This window comes from Erinaceus europaeus, chromosome 9 (assembly GCF_950295315.1).
Source record: "Erinaceus europaeus chromosome 9, mEriEur2.1, whole genome shotgun sequence".
NCBI lineage: Eukaryota > Metazoa > Chordata > Mammalia > Eulipotyphla > Erinaceidae > Erinaceus > Erinaceus europaeus.
Window position 1 is genome coordinate 21504238 of NC_080170.1, and position 19665 is coordinate 21523902.

Here is a 19665-nt window from a genome sequence, read left to right on the forward strand (position 1 = left end):
TTGTAATAAAAGCATAAAAAAACAGAAGGGGAAAAAAAAAAAGCTCCTGATTGTGACGACCTCTTTACAGGAAAGGGAAATAAGAGGGGACGAGGATGCCAGCCCCATTCACAGCAATAATATTTTAAGAAAAGAACTAGAGCAAAGATGGTGGAGGACTGTTTTCTAATAATGCAGTGTGGGGTAAGCACACCTGTACTGTGATACTTTCCCCTCTGGCCTGTAGGTTTGAAATACGCTGCAAGTGTGGGTCTGGAGAAGAGTCAAGGAAGGAAACAGATACTCCAAGTGAAGCCGTATCCCTTTGGGAGGAGAGCAGTCATCAGTCAAAGGCTTCCTGCTCAACTTGAACGGACCTCGTCAATCCAAGAGACATGTTACAGACTCGTTCCTGCTACAGAGCGAAAGACACTGGGAAGCTCTGCCTCAGCCACTGTTCTTCCCTTAAGCCACCTAACTATCTCATTTGGATACCTAACAGCGGCTGGGTGCCAACTGAATGATCTTACCTAGTCACCACCATTCTAGGTTTATTGGATATGCCATTTCTATCCACAGTCAGAAAAACAGAAATGCTTATCTATCTCATGTAGCTCTAAGTGATTCTTTCCAAACACTTCTCTCTATGAGTTCTCAAAATAAACTATGTGGCCCCAGTTGTTGTCAAGAAAAAACAAAATGATTTCATGCATTGAAATAGGGAAGTCAGGATATAGTGACACTGTAAAATTAAAGCTTTTAAACAATCAAAGTTAAGTCACATAGTTGAGTTCTTTTTCCGGATCCTTCAGTACAGGGTTAATATGGTGAGGATTTAGATGGATGTTTCTTCTATCAGAAGAAAACTCCCAATTTGAAACAAAAAACCAAACAAATAAAGGAAACTCCAATTGGATATTAGAAAAAAGTGCAAAGCAGGGGGGGGGGGTGGATAGCATAATGATTATACAAAGAGACTTTCATGTCTGAGGCTCCAAAGTTCCACGTTCAATTCCCCACACCACCATAAACCAGAGCTGAGTGGTGCTCTGGTAAAAATAAATAAATAAATAAATAAATAAGGAGTCAGGCAGTAGCACAGCAGGTTAAGCGCAGGTGGCACAAACTACCAAGGACCGGCATAAGGATCCCAGTTCGAGCCCCCGGCTCCCCACCTGCAGGGGAGTCACTTCACAGGTGGTGAAGCAGGTCTGCAGGTGTCTGTCTTTCTCTCCCCCTCTATGTCTTCTCCTCCTCTCTCCATTTCTCTCTGTCCTGTCCAACAACAATGACATAAATAACAACAATTATAATGACTACAACAATAAAACAACAAGGACAACAAAAGGAAATAAATAAATTTTAAAAATAAATAAAGAAAGAAAACTAAAAGTGCAAAGCAATGTAAGCAGAGGTTTTGCATTAGTGTAACCAGCAGTTTGTGTTTTTCCAAGTCTAGGACATGTGGAAAATAAGACACAATGACAATTTTTAACAGTGAAGTCTAAATAAGCCCCTCTCAAGTTTGTATCAGAATTTAGACAGTGAAAACATATCAATCTAAGAAACTAAAGTGGAAGTGGGGGGCTGGGTGGTGGTGCACCTGGTTGAGTGCACATGTTACAGTATACAAGGACCTAAGTTCAAGCCCCCAGTCCCTACCTGCAGAGAGAAAGCTTCACAAGTGGTGAAGCAGGTCTTCAAGTGTCTCTCTTCGTCTCTGTCTCCCCCTTCCCTCTCAATATCTGGCTGTCTCTAGCAAATAAAGATAATAAAAATTAAAAACAGAAAATTTAAAAAAAGCTAAAGTGGCACTAGGAAAATGAAATAATATCCCTTTATTAATTGCATTTTACTGGTGGCCACAGCACAAATCTTATTAGGGAACATTAATGCAATTATACAAGTAAAGTATCTGGTATGCTTTTATTGTTTTTTAATCCTTAATACACTCATGATAATAAAGATTATTTTCATGGGATATGAATTTCCTTTGAAATACCATCATCATCAAAACAACGCTAGTAAGCAACACCAATAAATAAGGCAGCTACTGTATTTTGAGCACTTGCTATGAGTCACCGTTCTCGGAGCTGTTACCCGTGTTAAATTGTGAATTTCACAAGAACCTTGTAAAGTAACCGTTGTGCTTTTATAGATGAGGCCCTGAGGCACAGAACATAATCACTATACTGAGTCCCATTTATGTGATGGACAGCAAGTTAAGGAATAGAGATTGATTATTATTACTTTACTGCATAAAAACACCAAGGAGAAAAAAAAAAAAGCTTTGGCCAGGGAGGTGGTACAGTGGTTAGCACTTCAAATGTGTGTATGTGAGTTCTATCTATGGCATTGTATATATGCCTTAGTGATACACTGGTTCTCTCTATCTAAACAAACAAGAGAAATGATTCTTTGTCAGGGTTATCAGGTGGATCAGTAATGGTAGAGAATGCCCCATCCTCCGAAGGGGGGGGGTTGGATAACATTCTCTATCTATCCTGAAATTGGAGCAACTCGGAATGTTCCTCCTGATGACCACAGAATGTGAGTTCAGACCTACAGCGATGCAGAGGTCACATAGGCTCCTATGCTGAATATGGGCCACAGATCAAATTGATGGGGTTTACAGTCAACAATATTTATACACTTTTCCCATATTTGGGAGCTACTCTCTTCCCTGATCCAGCTTTCTAGCCCTTTCCCCAGCCATGATATCATCTCCCCAGATAATAACCTGGGTTCACCTGCATATCAAGTGTCAAGCTCAGAAAAAAAAGAATCTAATAAAGTCATGGGCCCTTTGGAATATACCTAAAATAGACCTACTACCTATTTCCAAAGCAGAGACCCCAAATCTTCATCTGCAATATTCCAGCCGTTAGGTTCATGATTAATCAACAATTTGTTTGGCTTTAAATGTTAACTCTTTTTTCAGCCACTGGGTTCAAGATGCTAACATGATGCCAACCGGCCTTCCCTGGACAGACAATCCCACCAATGTGTCCTGGGGCCCTGTTTCCCCAGAGCCCTGCCCCACTAGGGAAAGAGAGAAACAGGCTGGGATCACCTGTCAAGGCCCATGTTCAGCAAGGAAGCAATTACAGAAACCAGACCTTCTACCTTCTGCACCCCATAATGACTCTGGGTCCATACTCCCAGAGGGTTAAATAATAGGAAAGTTATCAGGGAGGGGATGGGATACGGAGCTTTGGTGGTAGGAATTGTACCCCTCTTTTCCTACAGTCTTATCAGTGTTTCCATTTTATAAATAAACAAACTAAAAAAAAAAAAATGAAGTGGCCTAGTGAGCTTCTCCCCAGGACGGGGCAAGAACCATTTAGACTAATTCAAGGGAGATTTAACAGTCAGGGGCTTGAATGTGGACAGTAAGGCAAATTATACCTTGTAGGAAAAGATAGGTGTGGAAAAGTGCAAATAACCTACTGAAAGGAAAGTTATACTTAAGCTTCCAGTGCTTTAAAAAGAGAGCTGGCACACTGGAGGAGCAGCTCAGCCGGCAGGGTGCCTGCCCAGCCAGTTACCTGCTCAGCCCAGGTTTGAGCCCTCGTACCACCTGAGAGCACTCTGCAGAGGGGGCGGCTCTGGTGCTGTGGTGCCTCTGTCTCTCAATCTCTAACTGAATGGAAAAAGTGGCCTAGGAGTTTGCACTCTCTTGTTGTTCAAATGATTCCCTTCCTGTCCTGATGATTTTTTTTTTAAAGTCTTTTCAGAATGTCTAATTTCCTCTCCTCCTTCTCCTATCCTCCAAACCCTGAAGCAAACAGAATGCAGAAGCACTGGAGGTTATACAGTGGAGCTGTGCGTAAGAAGGCATCCAACGATGCAAAGGACATTTTAAAGAGCGCTAGGACTTCTTGCTAGCTTCAAAATTTTCTGTCTTCCTTGTCTGAGATTTGGATATCTTTGCAGATGGCATACTTCCTTTGAGGGTCCTAAGTGTACCAACCAAGAGGATACTTGTGGGTCCTAAAACAGTTAATACATTCCCTATATTTTGAAGTGTTTTGGCAAACAGTAAGTGTCCTATTCATGTTAGCAGCTACTGTTGTTATTATCATTGCTGTCACCCTCACCTTTAACCTAATGTGCCAGTTACAGAAAAATTGGAAAGTATAAAACCAAAATGGAAATTATAGAGAAAGAGTTCCAACCTTACTTTCCCTTAATATGTGTGCGTATATATATGTGTATGTGTATATACATCCATCCTTACTTATTTGCTTCTGGGCTGGCTGATCTATTCTAGTTTGTGTGGCACACCCCCCCACACTGCTTGTTTAAACAATTACTGTCATCTAAACAAGGAAAATGGGCAACAGTGTAGAAAATAATATAGAAACCAGAATTACATCAGAGGTGTCTACATGCCAAAGGTTAGTGTCATTTAGTTATTATCTGATACAGACTCTTATGAAATTCACACTAACACAACTGTCTGTGCAGGGCACTATCTGAGAAAATCAGAGGCTTAAGCTTAGAGTAATAAACCTGTTAATCTTACACAAAACTAACAGTGAAAGGAAAGGAGGGCAAGCTTGGATGGGGGCTCCACTTAGAAGAAGGTCACTTTGGTGACTCAAAAGTCACTAACTCTTCTTTCTGTTTTGAGGCAGGATTTTAGGAACCAAAAGCCTTGTGAGTGCTCCTTTGAGCAAGGATAATGATACCTTAAAGTAGGAGGAGGAAGGGCAGGTACCGTCCTGGGTAAGAAGGTGATGCCTATGTGCCCACAGGGCTATAGGGGCACTCCGGCGGGAAGAGCCTACCACACACCTCCCCTGCCAGCCCCAGGACGAGAAGGACAGAGGCCTCCACGGCTGGACAAACCTGTTGGAAAGGTCGAGCTTGGGCTTGTCGGAGAAGCCGCTGCTGCTGCTGCTGTTGCTGCTGCTGCAAGAGCTTCATCTGGATCAGCTGCTGCTGGGAGGTGATGGCGTGCAGGGAGGGAGGCTGCATCACGGCCCCTGAGCGCCGCTGCAGCATGTTGGACAGGGCTTGCTTGGTGTTGGTGGGGACGAAGGAGCCTGAGGGGTCCAGTCGGGAGCCACCTGCAGAAGAGCAACCGGCAGGGAGGGCTGTCTAAGCAGGTCAACACAACAGGTGTCCCTGACTTAAAGGCACACCTCACCTTCTGTGCCTGGCGTTGGGGAGCAAAGTGGAAAGCGACGTACTGCCCCAGCCAAGTGTGAATCCTGAAGATCAGAGGATGGGGAGGGCGGTGGAGGAGTGGATCCTAAGATTTTGAGGGCTTCACGGAGAGGCCCACTTCAGATAAGATTGAAGCCATCAGCACAGTTTCGAATTAAGGTGGGCTTTTAAAAAGGTGCAAGGCCCCCAGGAAGATGGTACTCACACAAAATGTAATGCCTTTGTGGTGTGCTTTAGCCAAGTGATCTCTGCCAGGCATGGGAGCCCTTTACTGACTTGAATTTTATATATTTTATTTTTCACCCTATTTATTTTAGATACAGACAGAGAGAAATTGAGAGGGGAAGAGACAAAGAGAGACACGTGTAGCACTGCTTCACCACTCAGGAAGCTTCCCCCTTGCAGTTGGAATAGGAAGCTTGAACTAGGGTCCTTGTACATGGTGACATGTGTGCTCGGCCAGGTGGGCCGCTGAAAGAAGATACTTTCAAAACTTGGAACATCTGGAAACTTCAAATTCCATAATGGTAAAGACCAAACACTTTTTTTTCTCAAGTCAGGAAAGGAAATACATAAAATGAAACGAAAAATAACTACTGATGCTTAAGAAATCAAAGGAAAAATGTAAAACATGCAGAAGCTAGGAAAGGTTTTCTACACCTGCATATCTGTAAGTGGGTTCTTCGTTTATGAGTCTATATTCTTAAATATATGTAAGAAAACTTCTATATAACTACTTCAGAGAAGGCATTCTTTCAAATTAAATAATTGTATGATAGAAACAAACATCTCAAAAAAAAAAAAAAAGAAAGAAACACACATCTCAGGGCTGTTTATTAAAATAAACGACAACAGCAAAAAAAAACACAAAAACAAAAAACCCACATTTCTTTAAAAGACCGAATAGCAACATGATTGAGGAAGTCTTTCAGCAGCATTTGCAGAACATTTGGGGAAAAGGGAAAGTCAGCTTGAGTGGCAAGTGAAAGACAACTGTTACTGAATAACTGGAATTATACTAAAGACTTGATCAACTCACCCTGTGTAAGAGACTTCAAAAGGTTAGACTATGCTCTACTTTAATTTTCATAGCTTTTCTATAATCTTGTACCTTCCTTTGAGTGAACCAAAGGAATAAAATGTGGCTGAAGTCCTTAGTAGATCTACCTAATTACTTTAGTCCCCCTCCTCTGCTAACTGTTAACCTGAACATGGTGTTTTATTATTGCCAAATATTTCTGGTTGGTGTGTACGCATGAAAAATACAAAGAGGGGGCTGGGCAGTAGCACAACAGCTTAAGCACACATGGCGCGAAACACAAGGATGGGTGTAAGGATCCCAGTTTGAGCCCCCAGCTCCCCACCTTCAGGGAGGTGGCCTCATAAGCAGTGAAGCAGGTCTGCAGGTGTCTATTTCTCTCTCTCTCTCTCTCTCAATTTCTCTCTGTCCTATCCAATGACAACAACAGCAATAACAACAAGGGCAACAAAACGGAAAAAATGGCCTCTAGGAGCAGTGGATTCATAGTGCAGGCACCGGACCACAGTAATAACCCTGGAGGTCCCCCCCCACCAAAAGAAAAAGAAAAAAAGAAAGAAAGGATAGAGAGAGAGCCTAGTGCTTATGCAAAAGTCTTTCATATCTAAGGCTTTGAGGTTCAGGTTCAATGCCTGACACCACCATAAGCCAGAGCTGAGCAGTGATCTGATCTCTCCTCTCTCTCTCTCATATTAAAGTAAAATATAAACAAACAATAAAAAGACATTGATTAAAAATACATGGGCGGTGGGAATTGTGTGGAGTTGTACCCCTCCTACCCTATGGTTTTGTTAATTAATCCTTTCTTAAATAAAAAATAAATAAATAAATAAATAAATAAAAATACATGTTTGTGTAAGGAGGGCACTGTTTTTTGCATTCTATTCACAAGTGAATGGAAACATACAAAACTTTTCAACTTGGTAAGCTTCATATTTTCATAAAAATTTATAAATCTACTTGCATAAAAATCTTCAGTCATTGTCCTTTTAAATTTAAGTTTTAAAAATTGTAAAATTATCTTTGTTTATTTGATAGAGACAGAAATCAAGAGGAAGGGGGATACAGAGACAGAATGACAGTCACAGCACTGTTTCACCACTCGTGAAGCTTTCCTCCTGCAGGTGGGGGTTGGAGGCTTGAACCTGGGTCCTTGTGCATTGTAATTAAGTGTGCTTAACCAGGTGCCCCACCACCTGGCCCCCAAAATAACTGTTATCTTTACATTTTTTAATATATCATCAGACCTAAGACTTAATTGATTTATTTTACTCTATTTTAATTTATTTTATTATTATTTTTTTTATTATTATTTGCCATTGCTGGAACTTAACTGCTCTGAGAAAACATTTTCAGATAGAAAAGAGAGACAGAGAAAAGGGAGGAAAAGACACCACATTCCTGAAGTTATCCCCAGGGTGGTGGATGCCAGGCTCAACCCTGGGTCGTGAACATGACAAAACATATCTAGGGTTGGCCTCTTGCTGGCCCCAAGATTCTCCTAACCGTAGAGACCCTCTACTATGAACCTGAGTCATTTAGTAGAGCTTGAGAAGGAAGAGGGCACAAGCCATTATAACACAACTTCCAGTGTCTACAAAGTTTTCAAAACACGAAAAAATTTACAAGGGCCTTGGACTTGCAAAGCGGTGATGAAAAGAGAGGACAATTGTGTAAGACTCTGCGTGTGTATCATTAAGTCTAGATGATCTTAGCAGTCTACATTCTTTCACTTGACACCCATTTTGTAAGAGCCCATGGCAGTGAGTGACAGATCACCTTTGGTAGTGATTGCAGGAGGCTGGCCTGTGGGCCAAGGAGAGCAGGAGGCTGCACCATCTAAGTCGGTGTAATGACACTCTCAGGACATACACAGCTGAAATCACCTAACAAAGTGCTGTTCACACTGTATGCCCTCACTGACACACGGCTGTAGTAAGACAACATAGCTCTAGGTTCTGGGGACTAGAGGGATTAGAATAGAAATGGGTTGTGTCAGCTCTTCTAGGGCTTTCAGTCAAAAAGAAAAAAAAAAAGAAGAAAAGAAAAAAAAAAGAAAAATCATGGGGGCCTGGTAGTGACATAGCTGGTAAAGAATACAATTTACCAGGAGTCGAGCGGTAGCACAGCGGGATAAGCGCATGTGGCGCAAGGATCCCGGTTCAAGCCCCCGGCTCCCCACCTGCAGGGGAGTCGCTTCACAAGTGGTGAAGCAGGTCTGCAGGTGTCTATCTTTCTCTCCCCCTCTCTGCCTTCCCCTCCTCTCTCCATTTCTCTCTGTCCTATCCAACAACGACGGCATCAATAACAACAGCAACGATAAAAACAAGGCCAACAAAAGCAAAAATAAATAAATATAAGAAAATTAAAAAAAAAAAAAAAAAGAATACAAGTTACCAGGCATGAGGACCTGGGTTCAAGCCCCCTGTCCCCACCTGCAGGAGGAAGCTTCATGAGTGGTGGAGCAGTGCTGAGGTAGCTCTTTCCCCTCTGTTGCCCTTCCCCTCTCAATTTCTGTCTCTATCATAATTAAATAATAATCTTAGAAAAAAACACATACAATGTAATTCAGAATATAGTAAGAGTGATTTATTTTCAGTTAGAATAGAGAAGCCTGGCCTGGTGTAGAGGTTCTCTCATGCCTGAGGCAGTGGAGCTTCAAGTTCAAACCCCGCTCTCTCTCACCCACCAGAAAAAAAAAAATACAAAAGCATGACAAAACAGAAATTTCACATTCATTTTGCTTAAAAAGGGGATGTTTCCATTAAGAAAGAAAATCTAGGGGGCCGGGTAGTATCGCAGAGGGTTAAGCGCACATGGCACAAAGCACAAGTACTGGCATAAAGATCCCGGTTCGAACCCCCAGTTCCCCACCTGCAGGGGAGTCACTTCACAGGTGGTGAAGCAGGTTTGCAGGTGTCTATCTTTCCTGTCTTCCCCTCTTCTCTGGATTTCTCTCTGTCCTATCCGACAATGACAGCAACAACAACAATAACACCACCAATAAACAACAAGGGCAACAAAAGGGGAAAAAATGGCCTTCAGGAGCAGTGGATTCGTAGTGCAGGCACTGAGAGCCCCAACAATAACCCTGGAGGCAAAAAAAAAAAAAAAAAAGGAAAGAAAGAAAATCTAGTTCAGTTTGAACCAAGAATTTATTATTTATTTACCTATTTTGAATAGAGACCAAGAGAAGCTGGGAGGGGAGAAACAGAGAGGTGGGGTGGGGGAACAGAAGGAGAGAGAGGTGCCTGCGGTTGTTTTACTGCTTGTGAAGCTTCTCCCATGAAGCTGGGCCCAGGAGCTGGAGCCTGGGTCTCTGTGCACCATACTGTGTGTGCTCTACCAGGCACGGACATATTCTTCACTCTGGACATGAAAACCTGCCTGCGCTTGCGTCAAGGCAACACTAAAACTGGAAACACTTACCATGAAAATGATTAAGTTTTCCCCACGGACACTGAAATCTATTTGCAGAAGCAAACTTCTGAGATCCTTTGTGGGATCAACGGTTTAAAATTCAGAGCACAAGGAAAGCTGATTGTGTATGTAACTTTCTAATCTCTGAGAACACTGAAAAGAGTCACGTCTGATAAAGATGCACTTTGTATGAACACACATTTTATACGTCTCGTATATTAGCTTTCCAACTGAGGCTAATTCCCTTTGAGCGCTGGAAACTCATGAACTCGTCAGGGAAAGCTGATTCTAGATGAAGAAAGGAGTCTGCTGAAGGCAGAGGATGGCAGAATTCTGGGAGTCTCCACACTCTGTGGCAGTCTCGGGTTAAAAGCAGAGAGATGCCTGCGCTCAGGACTCCGCAGGCTCTGCACGTACCTGGAGTGAGAGACGGGCTCTGGAGGAAGAAGCTGGGCTGCTGGGGCTGCCCCATGAGGTTGTACCCCCACAGGGTGGACTGCGGGTGGGGCATCATCTGGGAGGAGATGGGTGAGTAGTTAGGAGGCACTCGGTATAAGTTGCTCTGTGGATATTCCTTCAACATAAGGTTAGAAAGAAAAAAGTTACTTAACGCCATACACCACGAAGGTCACTGATGCAGAACTTTCCTCCCAAGTTCTCAGCAACAGCTCCTATCCCAACGGACAACAAGGCTGTCTTTATAAAAGGGGTGGGAGGTGAGAGTGTTCCTTTACCCACTTGTTTTGAGTTTAAACACCCTGTCTCAGAAAAGTAACTTGACCACAGTTTAGAGGAGGGACAAGGGTCCCTTTGGAGTCCGATGAAAAACTCCTGAGCACAGTGACAGCACTGGTATTTGTACCTCCCATAGAAGAAGTTTACCAGACAACAACCCGGGTCCACCTGCATATCAGATGTCAGGCTTAGTCAAAAACTAGTATAGTCATGGGCCCTTTGGAATATAACTAAAATATGACTACTAGCTATCTTCAAAATGGAGATTCCAAATCTTCATCTGCAATATTCCAGCCTTTAGGTTCATGATTAGACAACAATTTGTTTGGCTTTATATGTTAACTCTTTTTTCAGCCACCAGGTTCCAGGTGCTAACATGATACCAACTGGACTTCTCTGAGCAGACAAACCCACCAATGTGTCCTGGAGACCTGCTTCCCCAGAGCCCCGCCCCACTAGGGAAAGAGAGAGACAGGCTGGGAGTATGGATCGACCTGTCAACACCCATGTTCAGCAGGGAAGCAATTACAGAAGCCAGACCTCCTACCTTCTGCATCCGACAATGACCTTGGGTCCATACTCCCAGAGGGATAAAGAATAGGATACGGAGTTCTGGTGGTGGGAACAGTGTGGAGTTGTACCCCTTATCCTATGGTTTTGTTAGTGTTTCCTTTTTATAAATAAAAAATTTTTCACCCATGCTGGCAGAGAAGGACCTAGTGGGGGTTGTATTGTTATGTGGAAATGTTGTACATGTACAAACTATTGTATTTTACTGTTGATTGTAAATCATTAATCCCCTAATAAAAAAAAAATTAAAGCATACAATCCCAAAGGAGTTTACCCAGTCACCTCCCTATTGTCCTCCTTGATTTTTGAGTCTGGAGGAATTTCATTCCAGCAAGACCCACAGTCCCTTCAGAACCAGCCCCTGGCCTACACTCAGCTTCATCCCATTTCTAACACAACAAGCTCTAGCAGTAGACCCTTCCCGTTCCTGCCCAAAGTTACTCTGCCTTGGCAGGAGCAGGTGTGAGGACCTAGCCCCTGTCATATCTGACTCTATTTCGGTACCAGAGGATAGAGGAAAATGTACAGCTCCGTCCCTGTGGGGCAGCCCACAAGGAAGGGAAGGCCAGAAATGACCAGGACTCATTTGGAGAAGGTGGACTTTAAGGTGTTTGCACGTGAAAAGAAGAGAAGACCATCTCTGGGGATAAGCAGGCTGAGATTGCTTGACGTGGGAGAGTGGCTCCCTAGACACTACACTGAGCTTCCTCTTTCAAGACAAAGGGATCTTGGCGGGAAGACTGACCGAGAGGATGACACTGACATTCAGGTGGCATCTAAAAGTGACCACAGCCATTTCTAGAACCATGCTGATTGCCACACTCTCGGGAAAAGATGTTTAGGTTTTAACACAGGTGAATAACAATTAGTCATGATTTCCCAACACTGAGCTGTAGCTTTTGTTTGACTGTAAAATCAAAACAGCCTTGAACTGTACAGAGAAATGTCTAAAATTCTCTTTCAAGTATGTTTTGGGTAAACAGGGAAAGATGGCTTAGGTATTACATATGATAGGTCTATAAATTACGTGTAAATTACCATCTCCTAGATTGTTATTTACCAGAGAAACTGCTATAAGGAAAGCTTAGAGGGGAACAAAACAGAAGCTGTTTTATGTAATGCTTCTGTGAGCTTTTATAAAACCTGAAGATAAAGAAGTAGAATCTGTAGGAGTAGATGGAATGGTAAAGTTTCAACTCTCAGAAACGGCCCACAGAATCTGTTTAATAGGACCTGACATAGGGAAAAGCCTGTAGGAACTTTTTTTGTGTTAATTACTTCCCCAAACACAGTGTTTTAGCTACATCTTATAACAGTAATATAAAAGGGGATGGCAAAAAAAAAAAAAAAAAAAAGCAAGTGTGTGTCTGTGTGTCTATATGGGGGGGGGGTGAGATTTGACACAGCTGAAAAAAATTCAAGTTTCAAATCTTAGAAATCATGAAGTGCTAAAATGTCAACTATTAATTACAGGGAAGCCTCATTTCAAACAGTGCTAATGAAAAAAGAGGAAGGAGAAAAGAAAAGGACAAACAAACAAAAAAACCCCAAAAGCCAAAAGCTGATCACCTCCACAAATCACCTTCTGTGAACCATTCTGTTCGGGACAACAGAGCTTTCTTGGCCTGAAGGTCACACCAGGGCCCACATGGCGGAGGGACGCACTGAGCCCAGCAGCCACCTGTCCCCAGCACTTACGTCCACCCTGGAGCTGGATTTTGTCTTGCGCTTCCTGCCCTTGGTTTTCTTCTCTTCGTCGGTGGCGGTTTTTCCCTGATCTGACAGCTCGGCGGACTTCCTCTCTGGTTCCTGAGAGATGGGGGATGTGGGCTCTTCCTCTTCCTCCTCGGGAGGCAGGGGCAGCGGCTCGAGGTAGTAGCTCCGGGGCTTGGGCATTGGGTGCGTGTGGTAGAGCAGCAGGTGGTGCTGCTCCTCGTACTTCACCACCTTCCGGTCCATGCGGACCGTCCCGAACCAGGCCCAGGACAGGGGTGCCGGGTTCTTCTGGCCCTCAAACAGGTCCCACGGGGACATCTTCTGCTTCGTGGAGACCTGCAGGCCCTGTGTGAGACAGTACTTTGTGACTACCAAGGGGCAGAGGGGGGCAGCCCTGGGTCCTACCCACCCTTCAAGTTCAGTTCTTTGCAGTTTTGTACCACAGGATGATCTGCACAGGTCTACTCCCCTCCCCCGCCCCTTCCCACCACCCTTTTTTGATCAAAGCATCTATCACTCCTAATCACTCTTAATCATGGATCAAACAGACCTGGGGCCTCTCATGTGTAAGTCTGGTGTGCTACTGCTGTGTTAGCTCCTAGTCCTCCGATGAGGTTCTGACTCACATATAAATAACATGGCACCTTCCATTAGTTTTTTCAGAGGGAGAAAATATATATACATACATGCATATACTATAATCTGCTTTTGCTACACTAAATGACAGTGAAAAACTCTTGGGAGTTATCTATTACTTTTTGGAGAAAACAAAAATTTCAGAGCCAAGCTACAGTCAGCCTCTAATTGGAGTCAAATTAATTTCAACTCCAACGTGTGTGGGCTTGACTCACTATGGCATTTTTTTACACAGTCCTTCGAAGCTACAGTCTCTCGATCCCACAGCAAAATTGCTATACAACCAACGTGTAGCAACAGGTACAAAAGAAGCCCTTCAATTCGAGCTTATTGCTACTGAGTTGAGGAGGGGATATCTTCCCTGGTTCTGAAAACAACTGTTTCTCAAGTTGAGCACTAACTTTCCCTGTTCTCTGCTACTTTCTCTGACATACCAAGTTGAAAATACTTTTCCGCACAGTGACCCCCCAGAGGAGCGAATCCAGCAATCCCTAAGGTGGGACTGCTATCCTATTTGCACAAATTATTTAGGAGGCAGCTTCGTGCAAAGTGAAGGCTTGGTTACCACATGGAAACTAACTGACTGATGGCCAGGACTCTTCCTGGGGAGCCAAGACCACATATCCACATGGCTTCTGGATAACCCACCAGCTGAGAGTCCACTCATAATGCCAACTCTCACCAGTGCTCTTCTCATACAGACCCTACCCTGCTAAGGACTCAGGTTACTTTGAAGGGCTACAGCCTGGCATTTCTCCTATGATCCATGGCCTGGATCCTTTCCTTTGATTGCTTACCCTTTTCCCTACTTTACAACCCATACACGTAGCTCCAGTGCCAGTTTCCCTGGGGGCTCCTGGCTCATACTGGTGACCCCTTATCTAGAGTGAGTGAGGGCTCTTGCTCAGTGTCCTCTCTGCTCCATGACACAAACCCCAACAAACCACAGCTGTCCATCTACTTCTGTTTGGTGTATGAGCTGTGTCATTCATCTCTGTGGTTTTGGAAGGTCTGTGGTCACTCAATGTTGACTGAAAGAAGGCCTACTCTTCTCACATTTTAGAGAACCATGTTCAATCCTCTATATTCAAGGCAAGTGCCATCAAGTACTGTTTGATCAGAAACGAAGCACCACCTTTAAAATACCTTTTACTCAAAAGTTTATGACGTTGAGACCCTTGCCAATAAAAGACTTATCTAAACATATTCTGTTCCCAATTCTGAAGTCAGACCTAGTCGCTGTTTTTCCATGTTGCTATCTTTTTTACTTAGTTTGCCTTTGATGAGATTCCGAAACTCACCTAAATTCAGAAAAAAATTTTAAATCATCTCCTATTTGGATACTAATGCCATTGACCATTGTGCATTTAAGTCAGAATGTGCTTTAGGAAACTGGGCAGTTGAGTTCTTCTACCTGCCCTATAGGAGGATAAGAAAATGCATTTTGTTTTTGTAAAAGTATGCACTTATATATGGAGGAAAACATATACTCTTGCCTGTTTTTTGTCTATAGAGTCAAATCCAGCGATTTTGTTTCCCTTTGTGTCAATCAAGGAGCCCATGGGTTCACAAGTGATGATATCACACGTCTGCTTCGGCAAAGGTAGAAGCTGTTGGACTTTGTCGATACTTTCTGACCGCTTGTCTCCCAGCTCTTTCTAAAGAAAGAGAGAAGAGGGGCAGAAATGGCAACGCAGGCAAAAGTTACCAAGAAGGAAGTTCCCCTATGAAACATTTCCTTTTTGGTAGCTGGGATGTTCTTTAACCTTGAACACAGCCTGTGCTGCTGCTCTTATTAGAGTGGTGAGTATGTTTCATTTCTTCTATTTCAGTAGAAAATAGAACTCGCATAAAGGCACCCTGGTTACACAACAAACATCCTAGTGCTGAAATGACAAAAATCCGGGTATAGTATCTGTGACCAGAAGTCAGGAGCCGCAGCACAGAGCACGTTCTGGAATCCGGGTCAGACCGCAAGGTAAACACTGGTTATTTTATCGATAAAATCATCAAATATATATATTTATATGTATATATTTTTTCATGTTGTTAATTTCAAAGACTGTTAAATGAATTAAATTTGGAAATAGCCATTCCAGTAGTTATTCATATGTGTGTGTTAGACCAAACATGGTCTCATCATAGATGTGAAGTGGCATATTCTGGTTGTGTGTTTGGTAATAGGTTTTTATGGTCCTTGAAAAAATCAGCATGCTTTATGAATATAATTTTTCAAAGAAAAATCTTCATGCTAAAGGCTTGTAATGTCTGGGTGCTTGTAAGTTAAAGCAGAAAGATAGCAAAATAGTTACATTAAATTAACTTGGATGCAATAAATAACAATCTGACCAGTGGCTGATTCAGAAAAAAAAAAAAAATCTAAATAATGAACGTCTAAGAACTTACACTCGTGATAGGAGCAGGTTGAAAACTTACTTTCAATTTTTTGACCAAGTTCATGTATGCCCGTTTGTTCTCTTCAGATCCCCCAGGAGAGGAACTGGACAGGTCTGAGGCCAGTGTCCCGTTGATTAAAACTCCCAGCATGTCAAGAACTGTTGTGAATAATTCACTGAGAGGGAAAGAAAATAATCATTTTTCACCTTGGAGCCAAACCAAAATTACTCTTAGCCACTGAGGTAGATTTATTTAAGGCACAGACATATTAACGGTACCCCAGAAAGTAAGATGTGGCAGAAAGCGAGGTAGGTCAGTGTGTTAGAGCTCCCCCTGTGTGTGCACGTGGCCAAGGGCACGAGGTGAAAAGAACGTACTTGTTGGTGTGCATGTCCACCGTCCCAGAAGTGATGATCTGCAGGAGGAGGAGAGCCCACTCTGTGGTCCACTGGCTGCTTCTCTGCACAGTGTCAAACATTCCTCCCACCTGGCACACAGAGACGCAGTGAAAACTAGAATTATGTCGCATACAAGATGCTACTCCCATCACGTCAGGTAGCCTTTACTATTATTTATTCTATTTCTGATTATGGCACTACCCCAGGGCCTCACACACACATGCAAATCTACTGCTGAGTGGTCTCCTCAGGCCAATTTATCCTTGACTGAGAGAGAGAGAGAGAGAGAGGGAAAGGAAGAGGGAAAGCCAGGGCCACATGGGGAGTGGTAGTGGGTGGGAGGTGTGGGGTGGGGAGGAGGGGCACCAAAGCACTGTGTCACCATCTGCAGGGCCTCCTGTACTGTTGTTCATGGTGTTTCTTTGTGCTGGGGCTCAATCCCAGGGCTCTGCACACTGGTAGAGAGTGAGCTATCTCCCAGCATGACATTTACTCAAAACTTGACTAGTTAAAAAAGTTATATGATCAAAACTTTGATTTAAAAGATGTTCTTGTATAGTTTTCAAATAAGCAGAGTAATAGTGAATCCTTATGTCACAATGGTGCTGCTGATTTTGGGTCGCAGAAGTCTGAACTGTAAGGGCCCACACACATCAAGCCGTTTATTTCTAGTCACAATTCAACCAGTCTGAGGACGACAGTGGATCAGTCAGAAGATACGGAACAAGACATCCCATGGGTTACAGGCAAAAGTCTCCAGACTACTTTTACACAAACTAAAAGAAGAGCAAGAGATTGGGGGTGGGGGTGCTGGTGGTGGGGCAGGGGGAGAGAAGGAAGACAAAGCAGTGCTCAAAATATCAGCTACTCTCTAGAAACCAGACTAGACAGGAAGCAACCAGGAAACCAATGTTTCCGAGAGCAGAGAATAGCAGGTCTCTCGTCATGATGAAGGCTGCCTGTGGGGCAGTGGGAAGCTGGAGGCCTGTGCACATGTCTGGGGGGGGGGGGAGGAAGCAGATGCAGGAGTGAGCAATGTCTCACCAAATTCAGGCGGAGCTGCAGGGCTTCGTGCATCAGCTGCCGGGCTTTTATGTCATCCTGGTAGCGTTCTTCTCGCCAGTTACATAAAATCTAAATGAGCAAATGAGTGAGAGGAACACAAAATTGGTTTCCCTGCTAAAAAGAGTATTTTCCCCTCACATCAAAAGTTGAATCTGCTTTTTTTTTTTTTTTTTGGCTGGGGGGATAAAATATCTTCTAATATAAATTAACAAAGCTCGAAGTTCCTTATTTTTCTTGCAAGGAAAGAAAGAGACAGACAGAGATAAGCTGGCGGTTTCTCTGTTACATGCTTATTTATATGGAAGAAGAAAACTTACCTAAATATCTATCCTGTTACTAAGTATTAGATGTTACTTTGGAGAGACATCAGCCAACCCTTAAAAAAATGAAGAATTACCTCTCTCCCTCCCCTCCTTCCCTCCCTCTAGATCACTGCTCAGCTCTGGCTTATGGTGATGCTGGGGATTAAACCTGGGAACTCTGGTGCCTTGGGCATGGCATGCTAATTCCTCAGCACTATTTCCCCAACACAACATTTAACTAGTCTTCTGTTTCAAAGACGACTTTTGAAGAGATAGCATGATACTTTAAAAAACAAAACAAAAAACACCTTATCAATGAGAGACAGACAGAAAGTGAGAGAGAAAACTGGAGTGGGGTAGGGGAGGGGGGGACCAGACCATCACTTTGGCAAATGTGGTACTAGGGATTGAACTTGAGACCTGAGGCTTGCAAGTCCCTTGCTCTCACCAGCACAGTGCCTTTCATGTTTTCTATCAGTCCTGTAGGGACATGCTATCCATTCCAGCAATACATGACACTAACTTTTTGTTTGTTTGTTTGTTTTTGCTTCGCCTCCAGGGTTATCACTGAGGCTTGGTGCCTACACCACCCACTGCTCCTGGAGGCTATTTTTTCCCCTTTTGTTGTCCTTGTTGTTTTATCACTATTGTGGTTATTATTGTTGTTACTGATGTCACTGTTGTTAGATACGATAGAGAGAAATGGAGAGAGGAGAGGAAGACAGAGGGGGAGAGAAAGACAGACACCTGCAGACCTGTTTCACCTCTTGTGAAGCGATCTCCCCCCACAGGTAGGGAGCCAAAGGCTCGAACCAGGATCCTTATTTTGGTTCTTGCATTTTGTACTACGTGCACTTAACCCACTGCAGTTTCACCTGACCCCCTGACACCAATGTTTTATTAAAAATGAGAATGGGTGCATTGTTTTCTTATAGATTTCTCCTATTTGATAAATGCATACTATTTTGTGATACACTAATTTATAAAGAGATTACTTCCTCACTTATTCAGACTGATTGGAGAAGGAAGGATTTTCAGAGGAAAGCAAACCACAAGTAAGCAACACCTTAGAGAACCAGACCCCCTCCCACACATACACACACACCCCAAGGAAACACTGCCATGCTCTGAAATATGGGCACTGATGAAAATCATGAAATGTGTCACATGCAGAAGCAACCAGCATGTTTATTACATGGAATTAAGAGAACGAATCCTTAGCTCATGGGCTGCAAGGCAGTTAGCAGAAGGCATACGCTGTTCTGAAGCTTACATTTTCATAGGTGGACAAATAAAATGGACTGCAACAAAGCAAGGAGACACAGTGTGACTATGGTCCTCTATGAGGGAGGCAGGGAGGGAGTCCCTGGAGAGGTGACATTAGAGCAACGACGTGGGGGCAGTCATGTCTGGGGGACAGCCTTCTAGGAGATAGGATAAGAAAGCCCAAATATGCTGAAAGGAGAATTTGCTTCCCAAGTTCTAGGTTCAGCAACATGACACTGTGAGGAGTAGGGCAAGCAAGGCCAGGACCTTGGAAATCAGGCAATACGGCAGCAATCACAGAGGACCTCACACATGCCAACAATGAGCTCTATTCTGAAAACCAGTGGCAGCCATCAGCGCATTGGGTGTCACATGATTTACATCAACACGTGCTTAATCTAGCTGCAAGGTACCACAGCAGATCTCTTGAATCGGAAAGGTGGGAGATGGCGAGAGGATAGGCTACGTGTCCTCATTCACGCCCATCCAGTGCTACGCCAGGATGGACACACAGCAGACAGAAAGCACCTTAGAGCAGGAAAAGGCAGCTAGCACATGCAATCTGTCTGCTGGCTTGGAAAATTCCACACTTGCCAGTTGCTAAGTGGGGCCCTCTATTCTCTTTGAGTGCCTGGAATGCAATTGCTCCAAAGAGTGACCAGGGGAAGGGTGGCTGGTGCAAAGACCATGGCCAAATTCTCTGTCAGTGAGTCAGTGCACTAAATAGTTCTGTGCAGATATGCTGTGTATTTCACTGGCACTGACAGTCCCTCTGATTTCCATGTGAACTATTATTTGTACTATGTTGGCATCAGTCAGACTCTGCCTGCAAAATGAAACGAGTCTTTGAAGCAAAGAGCTCATGCTGAGACCCTAGGTAAGTGGGAGTCCAGTTCGAGGGCCTGACTTGTGGCTGCCCTGTGGCCTGGGAAGGCCCATGGTACCAGCGATAGCTCCAGGACAGCTC

General features: G+C 43.6%; 2 protein-coding genes and 1 long non-coding RNA gene across 15 annotated transcripts in view; 2 read left to right on the forward strand and 1 right to left on the reverse strand.

The window, feature by feature from the left end:
- The window catches only part of MED12L (mediator complex subunit 12L), a 300870-nt gene that overhangs the window by 21077 nt on the left and 260128 nt on the right, over positions 1 to 19665 (reverse strand). For 8 of the 12 annotated variants that reach the window (XM_060197496.1, XM_060197495.1, XM_060197494.1 and 5 more), the window contains 8 exons: positions 17110 to 17199; positions 16045 to 16154; positions 15707 to 15842; positions 14767 to 14928; positions 12617 to 12979; positions 10031 to 10187; positions 4834 to 5054; positions 1642 to 1734 (listed from right to left, as the gene is read on the reverse strand). In XM_060197496.1, the coding sequence (XP_060053479.1) occupies positions 1642 to 1734; positions 4834 to 5054; positions 10031 to 10187; positions 12617 to 12979; positions 14767 to 14928; positions 15707 to 15842; positions 16045 to 16154; positions 17110 to 17199 (1332 nt within the window). The remainder of the gene's footprint in view (positions 1 to 1641; positions 1735 to 4833; positions 5055 to 10030; positions 10188 to 12616; positions 12980 to 14766; positions 14929 to 15706; positions 15843 to 16044; positions 16155 to 17109; positions 17200 to 19665) is intronic. The other 4 variants (XM_060197503.1, XM_060197500.1, XM_007533943.3 and 1 more) reach the window with 2 other exon arrangements.
- Positions 4462 to 6324, forward strand: LOC132540359 (uncharacterized). The gene is made up of 3 exons (XR_009551526.1): positions 4462 to 4641; positions 4792 to 4933; positions 5472 to 6324. It is a non-coding gene; the product is annotated as an uncharacterized LOC132540359 (long non-coding RNA).
- The window catches only part of P2RY12 (purinergic receptor P2Y12), a 46524-nt gene continuing 41967 nt past the window's right edge, over positions 15109 to 19665 (forward strand). The window contains exon 1 of one of the 2 annotated variants that reach the window (XM_007533942.3): positions 15109 to 15248. The gene's annotated coding sequence lies outside the window, so the exon portion shown is untranslated. The remainder of the gene's footprint in view (positions 15249 to 19665) is intronic. The other variant, XM_060197518.1, reaches the window with a different exon arrangement.